General features: G+C 39.2%; 1 protein-coding gene across 2 annotated transcripts; it reads right to left on the bottom strand.

The window, feature by feature from the left end:
* Window positions 1-708: 708 nt before the first annotated feature.
* Window positions 709-15,844, bottom strand: aifm1 (apoptosis inducing factor mitochondrion associated 1). Of its 2 annotated transcripts, XM_003456146.5 has the most exons (18): window positions 15,467-15,841; window positions 14,504-14,634; window positions 11,998-12,118; window positions 11,862-11,885; window positions 11,358-11,465; window positions 10,391-10,512; window positions 10,153-10,283; window positions 9,146-9,236; window positions 8,885-8,969; window positions 8,734-8,810; window positions 8,326-8,434; window positions 8,111-8,218; window positions 7,933-8,021; window positions 7,702-7,842; window positions 6,303-6,445; window positions 1,545-1,669; window positions 1,256-1,443; window positions 709-1,171 (listed from the first exon to the last, which is right to left on the bottom strand). In XM_003456146.5, the coding sequence occupies exons 1-18, from the start codon at window positions 15,552-15,554 to the stop codon at window positions 1,100-1,102; spliced, it is 1,953 nt and encodes a 650-aa protein (XP_003456194.1). In that variant the 5' UTR covers window positions 15,555-15,841; the 3' UTR covers window positions 709-1,099. The 2 variants fall into 2 exon arrangements, with proteins under 2 accessions (XP_003456194.1, XP_019219504.1); XM_019363959.2 differs by lacking the exon at window positions 11,862-11,885 and having other exon boundaries at window positions 15,467-15,844.
* Window positions 15,845-16,340: the final 496 nt, after the last annotated feature.

Raw genomic sequence — 16,340 nt, 5'->3', positions numbered from 1 at the left:
TGCTGTTAAAAGTTTCTGGTCTAATTATTTCATCTACAAACTGCCACACAAATTCACATATAAATGCGGAAACTCATATTTGTTCCTCCACATAGAGAGGGGGCAAGCTCAGCCATTTCCTCATGTAAAATTAATGTCAGAGAAAGCGATGGGACGTAACGGCTGCACGTGTTTGCCTCACACTTGAAAAGGCCATTCTCCACTCCGCTCTGGAGCCCACAGTGTCAAATTGGATAAGAAATGTGTTGGAATATAAAACATGAATGCCTTCCTAATAACAAGAAGCCCTGAGTAAAGAAAAAAAAATAAATAAAAAATTCTGTATGCGTGCGCATTTTTACCTCTGGACAAGAAAAGTAGGCCAAGCTTCATTTTAGTGATATTTCGCTGGACTGCGAACTGGATTAACTTCATTAAATCATACTACCGACACACTGTTAAATGGAGTGGTCAGGTGCTTTTTATACAGGCTGGCTTTTCCCATTTGAAACGATAAATAAGTGCTTTTGATCTGTGGTCAAATCACTATAGCCCACATGCATATCCATAGCAAATGTAGCAAGCAGCACACACTGATGCTCCAGTGGTTCAGATTAAGATGAAGCACACAGACTTTAACTACCGTCAAAACAATCAAAGCTCCGAATGGAGGTAAACTTCTCGGCTGTCAGTGTCGTTTTTCTAAAAGCACAACTGAAAATACAGAGATGAGTGATTTAAAAATAGCTTTTATTGCAGCTTTTTTTTTCTCCTCTGAACAAGCTGCTTTGATCACACCGAAGGAAACTACGACCCATGTGCAACATTTGCAGCCTGGTGGGGGGGAATGCAGATAAGCAATCACGAGAGTTTGGTGACAGCAGAAAGATAACACAGAGACTTCTCCTAAAAGGAGGAAAAACAAGCCAACCAAAAAGTAAAAACAAGCGCAACAGATATAAATTCCAAATATGAAAATATTTCACCAACATAATTTACATTGATCCTCATTTGTTATGTGTGACCAGTTGTGTCTTAGAGAATGTGGCAATGAGTCCCAGAGTTCAGCTGTCACATGAAGCCCCACTCCCTCCCGTGCACGTTTGTCGTCCCCACAGTCTTAATCCTCGTGGATGTTGAACAGCTTGGCCACTTCGTTCAGATCTGCGTGCTCTTCTCCATCCTTGATGATCTATGAATAACAGAAATAAACTTTTTACAACAACCGAACGGATATTTTGCTCTTGATGACACAAAACAAAACGGCAGCACTTACCTTCCTTGCAACGGGCATTCTGTTAAACACGTTCCACAGGATAATGCCCACCACCACTTTGTCTCTTAGGTAGAAGATGACTCCTTTGCCATAGTCGTCTTTGTTCTCCACGACAGGAGCAGGTGTCACAGAGGCCACCGCGCTGGTGGCTGTGTCCTCCGTTTCACTTTCTGAGCGGATCCCAGTTCCTGCCGCAGATTTGAGAACACAGACTCTGTCTGACCCTTTGTCCTCAAAATCCTTTTTTTTTTTCTCTCTTTGCTTGAAGGAAAAGGTTGACTGCTCCTACCTGACTCTTCTGTAGCAGCTTTAGGCGTATCCTTGGCAGTGGCTTTAGCAAACACGCCTACTGTTGGTAGGCTGCTGTCAACAATCCCGATAGCCTCGTAGCCTACATCAGGACCCAGATCACTCCTGTAAGAAGGTACACGTGATTTACTGCAGTACCACATGTAGTTGAGAACAAAGTCAGAAATCATGCATAACATTTAGTAGTTCTTTGTACAAAATGTCTCATGTGTTTTCAAAGTGGGGCTTGAAAGATTTAAGTTTAAAACTGATCTGATATCTGATTCTACAAGCATGTAGATTAACATATTGTATTTAATTATGTATTTAAACAGATCATGTTTGGAGGTGGGAGGGGCAGTGTTGGCAAAAGTACAGACACTCTGTATTTAAGTAGAAGTACAAATATTACTGTTAGAAAATACTCTAGTACTGTAAGAAAGTACTGATTCAACTTTTTTACTCAAGTAAAAGTAAAAAAGTACAGCCTCAAAGTAAGAAAGTAAAAATAGCTCTTTGGAGGACGTTTCTATTCTTGTGCAAAGCTGATTGAACCTTGTGCTATATTAACAAAATGATAAAATAATATCAGTAGATGGAAATAAAAATCTTTAGTCTATTTTCTTCTAATTGTACTCAGCTTGATTCTGAAGAAAAAGAAGGAAAATAAAAATATATATTATTTTGCCTTCATTGTAGAGGGTGACTCGGCCTCTAAATAGGAAAATGTGTACAGTCGTGAGTTAAAGTGGGATTCAGCAGGTGGGGGAACACTAAAATTGGCTGTAATGGCCAATTTAGTAGGGAAAAGAATCACAACTCATCATCATAACTCTAATATAATTTCTACCGAGAACTCCAGTCCTTAAAATAGCAGCAAGTCTAAATCAGTTTAATTTTCAGCATGTTTCACAATATGAAAAAACATTGTCACATGTACAGACCCAGTATCTAATTTAAAAACATGAGGACTTGCATATAAGCTTTAGATTTCCAGTTTCTTAAATCCCACTGAGAGGTCCTTACCTTTAAATCTAACCTCACTTCTTCCTCTCCTGTCCTGTCTTTCTTATCTTTCTCCATCCCTGAGTGAAGTTAGCTCTTTCTTTTCTCTCCCTGTGAAATACAGCAGCTGAACCTTTAGCTAGCAACACACTGTGCGACAAATTATTTTGGCAGTACCAAAATAGTAACTTCCCTTGTTACTTTAAACCAAAAGTAACAAGTCTCTTTTGAAATGTAAGGAGTAGAAATTACAGATATTCGTTTAGAAATCTAGGGAGATACTCTTCCAGGTATCTACTTTAAGTACAGATACCTGAAAATTGTATTGAAGTATTTACGTAACTTAAATGTATTTAACTTCTCATGTCTGGGGGGGAATGATTCAATATTAGTATGTGTAAAAGTGTAGCCCTGCCTGCCTGCCTGCCTGCAGTATTTGGTGTGACTCTCTTGTGCAGAAATAACAGCAACAAAATGTTTACAAAAATTGTTGCTTGGTCCATGACATCGGCTTGGAGGAATTTTCGCCCATTCTTCCGTAAAGAACAGCTTCTATTCTGGGATGTCGGTAGCTTTCCTTACATGAACTGTTGCCTTCCTCCATCATTTCTGGTGGATTAAGGTCAGAACTGTAACTCAGCCATACAAAGCTTTATTACTCTCCAACTATTCTTGGTACAATAACTTGTGTGCTCCGTGTGTCGTCATCTTGATGCGTGACCCACTTTCAGCTGAGATTCGGTTCACAGGCAGATCTCCTGACCTTTGCCTTCAGAATTTCCCGGAAGAATACAGAATTCATTGCTCTGATGGAAAGCCGTTCTGGCACAGTCCCAAGCCATGATGGGCATTATGGTGCAATGCACAGTTTCCCTTCCTCCAGAAACAAGCTTGTTTAAACCTCTAAGTTTTATTTTGGTCTGATACAAGCATTTCAAACAGCCTTCTGACTCCTCCTTGTGATCTTTAGCAATCAGACGAGCTCCAGTAACATCTTTGAAGAAAAACAGCTTCAATTCAATTTCAATTTTCAATTCAATTTTATTTATATAGCGCCAAATCACAACAACAGTCGCCTCAAGGCGCTTTATATTGTACAGTAGATCGTACAATAATAGATACAGAGAAAAACCCAACAATCATATGACCCCCTATGAGCAAGCACTTTGGCAACAGTGGGAAGGAAAGACTCCCTTTTTAACAGGAAGAAACCTCCAGCAGAACCAGGCTCAGGGAGGGGCGGCCGTCTGCTGCGACCGGTTGGGGTGAGAGACCCTGCAACCCTGCCACACACACACACACACACACACACACACACACCTACTGCTCGATAATCTTCTGACTCATGAACATTAACCATTGCAAGAAACACATTTAGTTACTTGTTCCGTTGTAAGCTCCCAGTCAGCTTATGCTATTGTCTCACTCCAACAGATATTCAAGGAAAATTATTATTTACAAATATAAAAGAAGAAGCCCTCTCACATCTGACTGCTATCCCACTGTCTGGCAACTCTTGACTGTAATTTAACATTCACATTAACCGATATTCCTCAATGTTCACATCGCCTCCCCCTCCTCACAGATATGCTACAATACACAATTTCTCTCAATAATTAATAACTAGATTTGACATTTGTCTGATTTGTAAATTCAGCTTTTTCTTTTTCTTTTTTTTAAATCTACTTTTAAAATTTGTGCTAAAATCTGGTCAAGTTTTAGAGGATATATGTAGAAAACTAAAGGGTAGACAAACTTTGGAGCACCACTGTATAATTAAACACAGTCATTTTGTGCCAAGAAGTGTGACCTAGGATTTCTATGCCAAGAACATTTTCCTCACATCTCTGTTGGAAGTAGTTCTGCTGAAGTGAAACAAATGCCAGCTTTTTAAAACTTTACCGTCAAAACAGCTTCCTGAACACTGTGTGTATGTTTATATACCTCACACAGCTCCCATCTGAAATGCGAGCACAGCTGAGGGCTGTAATTTCCGGTGACAAACCCCCACCACTGCTGCCTGATGAGTTTTAAGATAGCTCATGACCTGAAGTGATGTCAGAGTCACCTGACCTTGACAAACTGCAAGGTTGCACAGAGAGCTTGTACAAAACTGCAGAGCCGGCCAGAACTATGCTTCATTGATATTTATAGGGAATCTGTTGGCACGTCTCTTTATATTTTACATGCAGCATTTGAGCATAAACAGACAAACTTTTCAAAAGTTACTGACTATACTTTATAATTATTTAAACATGAAAGACTAGTTAATGGAGCTGTGGTAGTTGGACGAATGTGTATTTTTTTCTTGGACTGGAGTCCAAGTTTCAACAGTGTGTCACATTTCACTAGCTGCTAGCAACACGTATTCACAACATTCATCTGGGTCCTGAGAGTTGCATTCCACACTGTACTTAAATTTTTCATAACTCCCTTAATATCTGGAGTCCTACTGTGATCTTATTTATAATGTCTAACATATGCATGTCCAAGGCCATAAAGTTTGATTGTTTTTAAGCTTTAAATCAAATATTTAACCTTGTTAACCAGCTGTTTCATACACGAGTTTTACCTATTAGGAAATAAGCAATTATAGGTCTTACTTACGAGGTTCTAAAATGATTTAAATACAACCTCAGATGAAAATGAATCAATCACATGTTACACCATGTGCACAGGTTTTAGCAGTTTGCTTGTCTGGAGCAATCAGGTGTGCGTTACACAATGGCAAGAAGAGACATCAGCAGTGATCTCAGTGAACAATTGTTGTTCTCCACAGGTAACCAAAGGAATCAATCCCATCACCATTAGCAACATACTGGAAGCTGCCTGATGACGTGGGCAAGCTGAATGTTTTTTTTCACCCATTGTGCCTTTCATTATTTCATTTCAGCTCAGTGTAAGGATTTTCTGCTCGCTGTTTTAGCATGTGTGTCACAGTAAAACAGACAATGAAGCAGAGGAGAGAAAAGTTAAGTGAAGACAATGTTGCCTTCATTATATTCTGTAAGTATAATAAAAGCACCACGTGTGAATCTGTCAAAATGCTGTTTGTGGTGACAGTTTCAGTTTTAAACATGGAGCCATTGCCCACAGTGCTCCAGAAACTGTTGATGTTGTTTCTCATGCGCTCTGTGACCTTGTCTCCCTTGACCTGCTGGAACAGTACCCTGTCTTGATCAGGACCCCCTGATTTATAATTCAAACACTGGCTTTTTCTCATCTGTGTAAGAAAGTTCAGTGGGGTGGATCAGCACACACCAAAAAAGTGAGGCAAGCAGCCGAGGAAGGCAGTGGGGCACATTTTCATATATGCACGCATAGTTAGTGAGGCAAATATAAAGCATTTTATTGCAAGATGGTATTATTTATTTTTTATTGAATTCTGATGAACAGACTCTTCAGGGGTTTAAAGTCTCTCTCGGGATGGATTTAATGTCTCCTAAGGACATTTTAAATATTTTAATGGTTAATGGTTTTCAAGACTTCAAAGAAATCATGTACGCTGATCTGACCTCTAAAAGGATTACATCGGAGTCCCTTGCACTACTGCACATGCTCTCTGAGTTAAATGCATTCAGTGCAATCAAAAATTAAGACTGTTCTCGCCTTCACAAACTCTTTCCTTCATTTCCACTTAAAAGAAGTTTTCATGGTTTGCATCCACAGGTCTCATTTGGGGAGGGTGAGGGGAAAAAAAAAGACTTTATAGCCCATAGTAAGTAGAAGTAGTAAACAAAAGTCTGATACCTACCAGAACATGGACTGATGCCAGTAGGGTTTGTTGGCTCCCGTCATGTTCTCCCCAGCTAGTCTACCACTCACAACAGCGTGATCGTGGTGTTCCACACGTCTGCGACCTAGTCTGATATCATAGAAACACGCAGCATCTCCTGCCTACATCAACAAGAAGGGATTGGGAACATGCCATATGGCTTAGATTATGCAGTTTTTATTTCATGTTAACAGGCACTGACAATATTTTTTCCTAAAACACAACATTACACTCAAAATAGGACATTGGCATTACACTACAATTTTAATTACACTGTTTTATATTAGGACTATTAGGGCTGTGCGATATGACCAAAATCTCATATCCCGATATTAAGACATCTATCGTCCGATAACAATATAAATCACAAAAATGTAACATTTTCTGTAAATTCTGTGAATCTCGGGCAGCTCGACTTGCGTGAAGTGTTTCCAGCTGGGCGTCGCGTACCTGGAGTCCAGTGTTTTAACTGATGCATGAAACGATACATTTTTAGACATAGGTTGTAACGGCCGCTGTTTTCTTTGTGAGTATTTATTACACAGCGTGCTGCGGGGAAAAGCCTGTTCTAACGTTTGAGTCTAAGGTTTATTTTTTTAGCACCTGACGGCTCTTTTTTGCTTCTCATCCATAAATACTCTGCATCTTTCACATGATTCAGTTTATTTTGAAAAGTCTCAACAGGATCTTGTTGGATCTTGAAAGGTTTATGTGGAAAATAAACAAGCAGACATGCGGTGGTTTTACCGTCGTTGTTGCTAACGACAACGCATAAAAACAAGCGCTTGTCCGTCTGTAGTGTGGTTATATTAAATATAAGAGAAAGAGAGAACTTTAGGAAATTAATATAGCCACTACAGTGACCATCAAAATAATGAAAAAAATATTGCCGTAAACAGTTTATTTTGCGACACCACGGAACAAACGATAGCGTAAAATGAAACGATGGACATTTTTATATCGTCATCCGATATATATCGTTATATCGATATATACCTAAGGACTATGACTTGATTGAGCCTGAAGAGGGTGCTTTAATCAAAAAGAAGACAAAAATCATCATTGTGCACTGGTTGGTAAAAATGTGGTGGTTTTGGTTAAAAGAAGCGATAACAATTATTCCTGTGTCCAAAATGATCAGTGAAACTAGAGGTATGAGCACAATGGGATAATAATTAAGTTATGACATTACCACAGGTTTGAAGTTTCCACAACAGTGACTTTAACTAAATTACTCAGCATTTTCTGGTATTTTATAGGCAAACCAGCAAGGCACAGCACAAGAACTACTTTTTGCAAGATGACTTTTAAAGAGGGATTTTTAATCACAGCTCTTCAGGATCTTGTTAGCAGAAACATCATATAAACATTAACTTACCACCCAAATATTGGACCTCGCTTGCAGCTCTGCATTTACCCGGTAGCCACCAAAGTCAGAGTCCACCTCCAGACCACCTGACTTAGCAAGGTCAACATTTGGCTCTAGGCCAACAGCTGTAACAATGTGATCAGTTTTCACCTACAAAAATAAAACGATAGATAATCAGCAGCTTATAAATACATTCAATGTCCTGATTTTGGCTGAGTTTGTGTAGAAATCTGAACCTACCAATCTACCATCCTTTAGATGGATTTCTAATTTGTCATCTTTGTAGGTCACAGACTTCACCAAAGCTTCTGAAAGAACCTTTACACCCTCTACAGAAACAGACAAGAAATCATGAAATAATGAGACACATAAAGAACATTTTTTTGTCTTTGGAGACTTATATGAAATAAAGTTGGACCTTTCTTGACTTTTTCTGTTGTCCAGTTGCTCAGATACTCGGGTAGCACTTTTCCCATGTTACCCTTCTCAGGGAACATCTGTATCACCTCCAGATCTGACTCAGTAGCTAAAAAGAGAAAGACGAAGAACAACAACTAAGAAAAGAGTTACTTCTGCTGAACATCAGTGTTCTTATCCACTCTGCTAGTTTCTCAGCTTGTCATCTGGTCTTACATCTCCTGCCAAGGGCACAAGCCAGCTCGCTGCCCAAGAAGCCACCTCCGATGATGGTGATGGATTTTACATTCCTCGAGACCTTATCCAGAGATCTGAAGTCCTCAATCTGTGGGAAAAACAAAAATAAAACTGAATTTAGAGCAACAGTCAGATTTTTTATGTAACACACAGTAAGACTTCTGTCTGGAAAATCTCAACGGGCTTGTAATTAATTAAATCAAAAAAGACAAAAAAAAAAAAAAAATCTAAATTCAGACAACCTTTTTTTTTTTTCATTTTAAAATAGTTAATATTTCCTTCATGGTATGCCTTAACACTCACTCCAACAAGCTGTATATACATACTATCAGCCACAGATGGTTAGAGTGAAACATCTCTGCCACCCCCTTGTGGCTACACACTGACCTTGCGGAACAAAGTGGTCCTCTTCATCACTTCCTCTCCTGCTCTTTCAATGACTTGGAGATTTCTTGGCACGCCACCTGAGAAAGATAAAATTAGCTTCCACCGGGTTTAAGTGATAAAAGCAGACAAGAAATAAAACAAGGGAGTTTACCTGTAGCAATCAAGCACTTGTCGTATGAAATCTCAGTGTCATCGTCCAGTTTTACTTTGTTTCCTCTCACATCCATGTGAACCACCTATAAAAAATTAAATATACCTCATGAATAACTTCTGCTTTCCAGGTTTAGACATCATAACACATAATGCTTGCAAATCTGTCAATATAATTACTTCTGGTCTGAATACTTCACTAAACAGCTTTCATATACTGAATAAAATTATGGAGACTTAGGAAAGAAAACCATAAATCCACCTTTTTTCCAGTGAGAACAGCCACTCCTCCATTTTCTACACTATCCAGCTCTTCTGGGTTAATGTAGAATGACGGCGGCTGGAAGTAGATGCTAGCAAATAAATACAAAAGTATTAAAATGACTGAACCACTGAAAAAGAAAAAAGTTTCTCAGAAATGTTTATAGAGTACACATTCAGTTTGTTACGACAATACAAGGTTTTCTTTAAAAAAAAAGCACCGTCTATCACCTTTTTGTAGAGAAACTGCAGTGCAGAAAGTGTGCAAGATTTGTTTGGGATTAACATTTATTAAAGGGAAACAGCAATAAAATAGAGACGTTAGTAACAACCGAAATTTTATAAGTAAGATCAGCAGGGATGTCTCAGTGTTCCTGCAAATTTTAAAGATCAGAATGACTGCATTTCAGACCGAACAATGTTGAAATAATGAATTGTAGGCAGGCATTTATAAACAAGCCATGGATACAAGTTTGGTATACAATAGCACATTATTATAACAGCACATTTTAACCGTTAACTGTTCCAAACATTTTGTTGCACACTGAGCCTAAAGACGTCTCTTTAGGCTAAATCTGGGTGACAGTGCAGTGATTAGTACTGTCGCCTCACAGCTAGAAGGTTCTGGGATTGAACATCTAAGCTTGCTGGGGCCTGTCTGTGTGGAGTTTGCATGTTCTCTGCCTGTGTGGGCTCTCTCGGGGTACTCCAGCTTCCTCCCACAGTCCAAAAACAGGCCTGTTAGGTTCACTGGTTATTTCCTATCTGAAGTACGTGTGAATGAAACCTTGACTGGTTCTCTGTGTTAGCGCTGTGATAGACTGGCAACCTGTCTGGGGTTAACCCTGCTTCTCGCCTTAAGTCAGCTAGGAGAGACTCCAGTCCCATGTGAACAATAGTGCCAGAGGAAGCTTGAATTTTTCAATAATGTGGCAAGACATGGCCAAGGACAGACAGATGCTGAGACAAAAGAACTGAGAGCACTAAGGTTTAATAGACCAAACACACCTCCTTTCTTTTCCATTCCATTGTTTGAAGCGCAGAGTTTCTGTTACACTGGGATCATCAGAGAACCACAGCTCTTTAGAAAGAGGAGGTCTCATATATGGAAGGTCTGGCTCATCAGTCACAATTAGTACCTGGCAGTAAAAGAACAAACAAACAAACAGTCTCATATTTGCCAAATTCAGGTACAACTAAACAAGTAACAAAGGGAATTCAAAGTGAACATGGGGGCTTTACTGACCTTGGCACCGGGGTCTCTGGCTCGAATAGACCGAGCAGCAGCAAAAGAGGCAGTACCTCCACCAAGGAGGAGATAGGGGGCATGTGAGGGCAACTTGAGAGAGGCAGGTGTGGAGCCCACGGCTGATTTTCAGACGGAAGAGGAACAGCAAGCACAAGTCAGAGTGAAAGTAAGACAAAAGAGGCTAAGAGTAACTGATTATTTTTCCACAGATAATGAATGGAGACCAGTTAAGCATGCTGATACACTAAATGTACTTTAAAAACTAAACTAATCACTGAAGGAAAAAGATTCTCTAGAGAATTCGTTTTGGCCTATTTTGCTTTTTTTATTTTAGCTTCTTTAAAGTGTCCACATTCAGCTGGCTGAGGGTGATTTAAGTGTCTGATTTGGGGGTCGTCACTCAATTTACCTTGGCAGACTTTTTGTCTTCACTAACAGTGAGAAGCCTCCATGCTAACATGTTAATATGTGGCTGCAAGTGTGCATGTCACCATGTGCATGCTGTGTTTGCATGAAACATATAGTGGCCACTGGTTTGGCCAGGATTATGGAAATCTGTCGATTCCACTCCCTCACCGGTTTCGTCGGTGCATCTCTGAATGGTATCTTCGTGGCCATTTTATCTGGGGCTGTTTTTAATCTTACTTATGGCAGTAAATGAGGTATCAATTGTAAAATTCTCAGCTTTTCAATATAGACAGTATGCACAAAAAAAAAAAAAGCACGCAAAGAATCTTTGTTCTAAAACACATCATCTCAATTTAACAAATCCAACAACATATTTTTAACACTTGGAAATTTGTTTTGCTGCCTGCCTGCTTGCACTGACCTGCTTTTGCCAGTTGGTGTCATCATTTCTAATACCCAAGCATAGAAAGCATTGCATGCTCTAGATTTTTTTATATTGCTAAACATGCATGGTAGATGAAGAGGGAAAAAAAAAAAAAAAAAGTATGCAGACAACCTGGAGGCAGTTCGGTTGTTTCACTGGTGGCTACTGCTTCAGTGCCTGATGCTGGAGGGCTTGGCTCCTGGGATGAAGGAGCTGCTTCAGGTTTTGGCTCAGTGGTGGCTGCGAGAGAACACACAGTTAAAAATAACTTTGAGTAACATTCAGCATATGGAGCAAGAGACAGTCTGGTTTGTGGTTAAGTGACTGATTTAAAACAGTCTCCAATTCAAGTACAGTCTGTAACACAGTTTGTTTTAAAGTCTCAAAAATAAAGACGAAGCTAAACCATGCGCTATGGAGTCAGCTGATTAAAAGGCTCTTCTAACACCTTTAAAAAACACAAATTCCTTTAAAAAGGTGTCACTGCGAACAGCATTTAAGTGCTGCGCTTAAGAGGCCTGGAGGAGATCTGTTTAAATGTGTCAAGGTTAAACAGCTTTACTTCCTATTAGTTATTAACATAAGTGGAGTTTGATCAGTAACCGACTACACAGACATGGCAAAGAAATCACTCACCTTTTGTCTCAGTGTTTTCTACAGCTAATGGACAAAAAAAAAAAAAAAATCAAAAAGTGAAATTCAGAAATTTCTCAGAGGTTAACAGTAAAGGTGAAAGTTGTCTTATTAACCAACATTTCTAAAAGCTGCTCACCGGGAGGCTGAGGCTGGATGGGTGTGACTGATTCTTTGGCAGCTGCTTTTTGTGATCTGGACGAAAGTTCAGTGATACGCGCCTGATATCTTTGCTGGTCTCCTTTCATAGTATGGTACGCCTGTAAAAAACAGAAAAATGGACTAAGTTTAGTCACTGACAACTTCAATGATTGCGTCATTTTGTCAAGCTGTCCAATTTTGCCAGTCATATCTGGTGTCAACGGTTATCTTTCAGTCATGAGTATGAGCAAACAGGCAGGGAGGATTTTGTGGATGCAAGCTGAAAAATGAGTGCATCCACTTATCAACACTGATTTCCAAATGGAAAAATCTATCTTTACCTCCAGGTTGAGGCCTTTAAACTAGGACTGGGTGATATAGCCATGCAACCATTTTCTTAATTACATGCACAATCTGGGATATGCTGGGGCAGTGGAGTATATCCCATCTCACAGAGGGTATCAGGCGAGTTACAAGCCAAACAGGTCACCAGTCTATCGCAGAGCTGGCACAGAGACAGACAACTGCACCCACGCGTGCGTGCTCATATCGACACCTACAGACAAATTAAAATCACTAAATAACCCAACATGCATGTCTTTGGACTGTGGGAGGGAGCCAGAGTACCCACAGAGAACCCACACTGGTCGAGAAAATGCAAACTCCACACAGGAAGGGCCCAGCTGGCTGTCAGAATCTGCTGGAGGTGACAGGCTTAATCACTACACTCCCATCACGGTTGTTATACTGATTTATTTATTTATTTATTTTTAAATCTATCCATATAACTGCTCCGTTATTCAAACAAGCTTAAGTAAAGCCAACAACTAATAACTTATAGTCCTAAAGTATACATTAACTTAATGCATCTGTGAAAACAATCAAAAGGTCTGATTTGTTAAGATGACACACTACAAAAACATGTTCTTTTCAAAAACACCAGACTCTGTTGACAAAAACAACAACTTTTATTTCACAGAAAACAAAAGTTGGAGGTCACACTGCGTGAATTAAGTGTTGTAATGTGTTATGTGGGATCAAAACTCATCGACTAAAAATTCAAAGTCTCACAATAACACAAACTAACAAAGCAGCCATTGCAGCAGTGGTCAAATAACTCCTGTCTTGTGTGAAGTAAAATTACTATTTTTGTTAATGGAATCTGGTGGAGAGTAACAGCTTCATTTCTTTTTCAGTGAAAGCTGTACTTTCAGGTGGCTAAAATTCATGTCGCTGCTGACTGTGTCCACAGCAGTACATGGATTTTAGTTTTTACTCCTGTGGATCTGAACCTCATACAGGCTTACTTCAAAGAAACTGAACCATCCCTACCTAACAGAACATAAACCAGCGGCTTTTAACACTGCCTATGAAATAATGTGCTTGTGTGAATGGGTGTGAATGGATGTTAATGGGTGAATGTGGCATGTTGTATAAAGTAGAGATGGCACGATACCACTTTTTTATGTCCGATACCGATACCGATATCATAAATTTGGATATCTGCCGATACCGATATGAATCCGATATTGTGTGTTTTTCAATCAATAAAACTGTTTTTTTTAATATCTTGCTGCATTTTGTATAAGTTCATACTCAAGTTTAAATAAACAACAACACTAAAGCTATTCTGTTATACCTGTATGTAAAAAATACACTGCACCCAAAATATTTCATAGTTCAGCAACACTGATCAATCTAATAAACCTTACCTAACTTAAACCTACTCCATCCTCCCTATTCTGGTATTTTAAAGAGTACTTAGCAGAAATATTAAGCAACCTAACTAATAGGGTTGCAAACTCCCAGCAAAAAAAAAAAAAAAAAAAAAAAAAAATAGGGAACCACCCACCCTCCACCTCATGATGCTTAATTGATGTAATCAACTTTAATTTGATGCAGGGTGAAAAAAAATGCACAGAAACAAATTATTTTTCAAGAATAATTAAATAGATTCAACATCTTTCTTCAACAGAATTGCAGAATTCACAGATGGTACCTTCCCAAAGGAAAAAGTACTATAGCTTACTAGGGTATATAGACTTAACAGTTACTATATATAGTAATGGACTTCTATACATTTTACATCAGATTAAAACTTTGGGTGTAAGATTCAGATAATTATTTATTAAAAGCTACGTATTTTAAATGAGAATAAGAAAGAAAAGTATGTCTTTGTGCCCCCTTTTCCCTGTTCGGACCGATACCGATACGTAATATCGGATCGGTCCATCTCTAGTATAAAGCGGTTTGAGTGTTCTGTCAGAGTAGAAAACCGCTATATAATAATCAGTCCATTTACCATATAAAATACAGAGATATGCAGGCCTTGTAAATATCTTGTATTTGCATTCAGCATAAAAATATAGATTTGTTTTTCTTTTGTCCATATTGCTCAGCCCTTAATGTTCAATTTACAGAAATAAACCCCAAGGGGGGAAAATCATTGCTCCAATTAATAAATTTGCACACTCTCTCTATGATGATAAACTAAGCTTACTCACATATGCCACGCCACCAATGGAGGCTGCTCCAACCAGGAGGGCATACTTTAGATTATCCCCACCTCCCCCTGGCAGCCCACTGGACATGTGAGCTGTGGGTACGTGTGTTGGTATTCTGCCATTGTTCAAACCTGAAACAGTAAACAAACACACACATGATTAAACACCGATCAAAGCTACAGCACTCCTAATTATGTTCACAAACGTTACTAAATCAGGGTTCAGTCCTGCTTCTAATAAAAAAAAATTGCCAAGTAGCTACCTGTTTAATACACGCTTAATAGATCTGTGGATGTTGACAGTGGAAAAGGACTGAGGAAATATATGCTCCTGTGCTTGCCCTCATCACACCTCTGGGGTTTAGGAAAGCGCCTTAAATTACTTTTCCATAAAATAGAGGCAATGGCAAACCTGTCTGATTTGTGTTGCAGGTGTTTTTCCACTCTAAGAGTAATAAACATAACGTGACATATTATTATGAAGAACAATGATCATCAATGTACATTCTAGCAACCTACATACTGCACAGCACTGGGCTTATCCTTTCTGGGTCATCAGAGACTGCAAGACCCCATGATTCAAATCCAACACTGGGCCCTTGCATACGCTGCAAAGCGTAAACGGGCACAGAACATGGTGTAACACCTGTACCAGCACTAGACACGTGAAAAACATGCTTGCTGGCGTTATCAGTTAACGTTGGCGCTTCGATCAATGAAATGAGATCCAGTTTAAGTTAGCTCGTTACTGAAATGGCATCTTGCGTCGTTAACGTTCGCTAATTAGCTGAGTTAGCTTTCTAATAACCATCCAAAGGTCGCTGAAGTTTACGTGCGCTAAGCTAACAGGGCTACCCCCCTGTGGGTTAATGTATTACTGCTGTGTAATATCATGCTCCAGGCAGTGCATGATCAAATCGAGGTCAGCTAACAGGAAGACAAGTTACTGTAACTAGATACTTACCTGCTTTTCTCACATTCTGCCGGCACAGAGTTGATGAAGTTCTAGCCAAAGGAGCGAGCTTTTTCCACACAGTCCTACATTTCAGCATTGTGGCTCAGCTCCCGGTTTACTCGCAGACTTGTCGGATAAAAACACAAGCCGGTTTACCCTTAATTTAATTCCAACAGCCTGCAGACACTGACAACTAGCTGCACGGCACCACACACCAAGGCCAGGGACAGGTCATACGTTTCTGGGGAATGACGGGTAATTGTAAAGACTGTAAAGACGCCTAAGATTGGTCGCCCCTAAAAAAGAAGAAGAAGAAAGATGGCGTCGCTCCGGACATGAATGACCGCAACTCTGTTATCGCAAGTAGCAGCTACACTGAACTCTTTCATTCAAGGCTCTTTGGTAACTGCTCGAACCCCCTTCTTGTTCCTTTCTTAAAACAACTGCAGTCAGAGTTTACTGCTGCCCCCTGCAGGTCATTTAAAGTAATACTACAGTAAAATGTTGAAAAACGGTTTTAAGTTATGAAAACACAAAATGAGGTTGTGTATTCATGCAAAACACATTTAAACATATTAATGAATATCATTTATATATTATTAACGCAGTTAATGACTTAAAGAATTTCAAGAAATAAAAATCTTTTTAATATAATGTGCTGTAATGAATGTATGAAGGTTTATTGTAAGTTATATAAATAAATCTTCATTGAATTTTTACTGTCATAATTTACGAGTGGTAGGCTAGATTTCTAGAAATTAGTTTTATCACCCTCTGGTGGTTGAATAGAATAGAATAGAATAGAATAGAATAGAATAGAATAGCCCTTTATTGTCACTGTTCAACGAAATTGTGGGTGCTCCACGCCAACTGTGCCAAAATA

This window comes from Oreochromis niloticus, linkage group LG10 (assembly GCF_001858045.2).
Source record: "Oreochromis niloticus isolate F11D_XX linkage group LG10, O_niloticus_UMD_NMBU, whole genome shotgun sequence".
Classification (NCBI taxonomy): domain Eukaryota; kingdom Metazoa; phylum Chordata; class Actinopteri; order Cichliformes; family Cichlidae; genus Oreochromis; species Oreochromis niloticus.
The sequence above is the reverse complement of the archived record's forward strand: the minus strand, read 5'-3'. Positions and strand labels throughout refer to the sequence as shown.

Coding starts and splice junctions, on each gene's coding strand:
- aifm1 (XM_003456146.5), bottom strand. CDS start 15,554: ATGCTGAAATGTAGGACTGTGTGGAAAAAGCTCGCTCCTTTGGCTAGA. Junction 8,970..9,145: donor CTGTTCTCACTGGAAAAAAG/GTGGATTTATGG, acceptor AATTTTTTATAG/GTGGTTCACATGGATGTGAG. Junction 8,435..8,733: donor GGACCACTTTGTTCCGCAAG/GTCAGTGTGTAG, acceptor TTTTTCCCACAG/ATTGAGGACTTCAGATCTCT.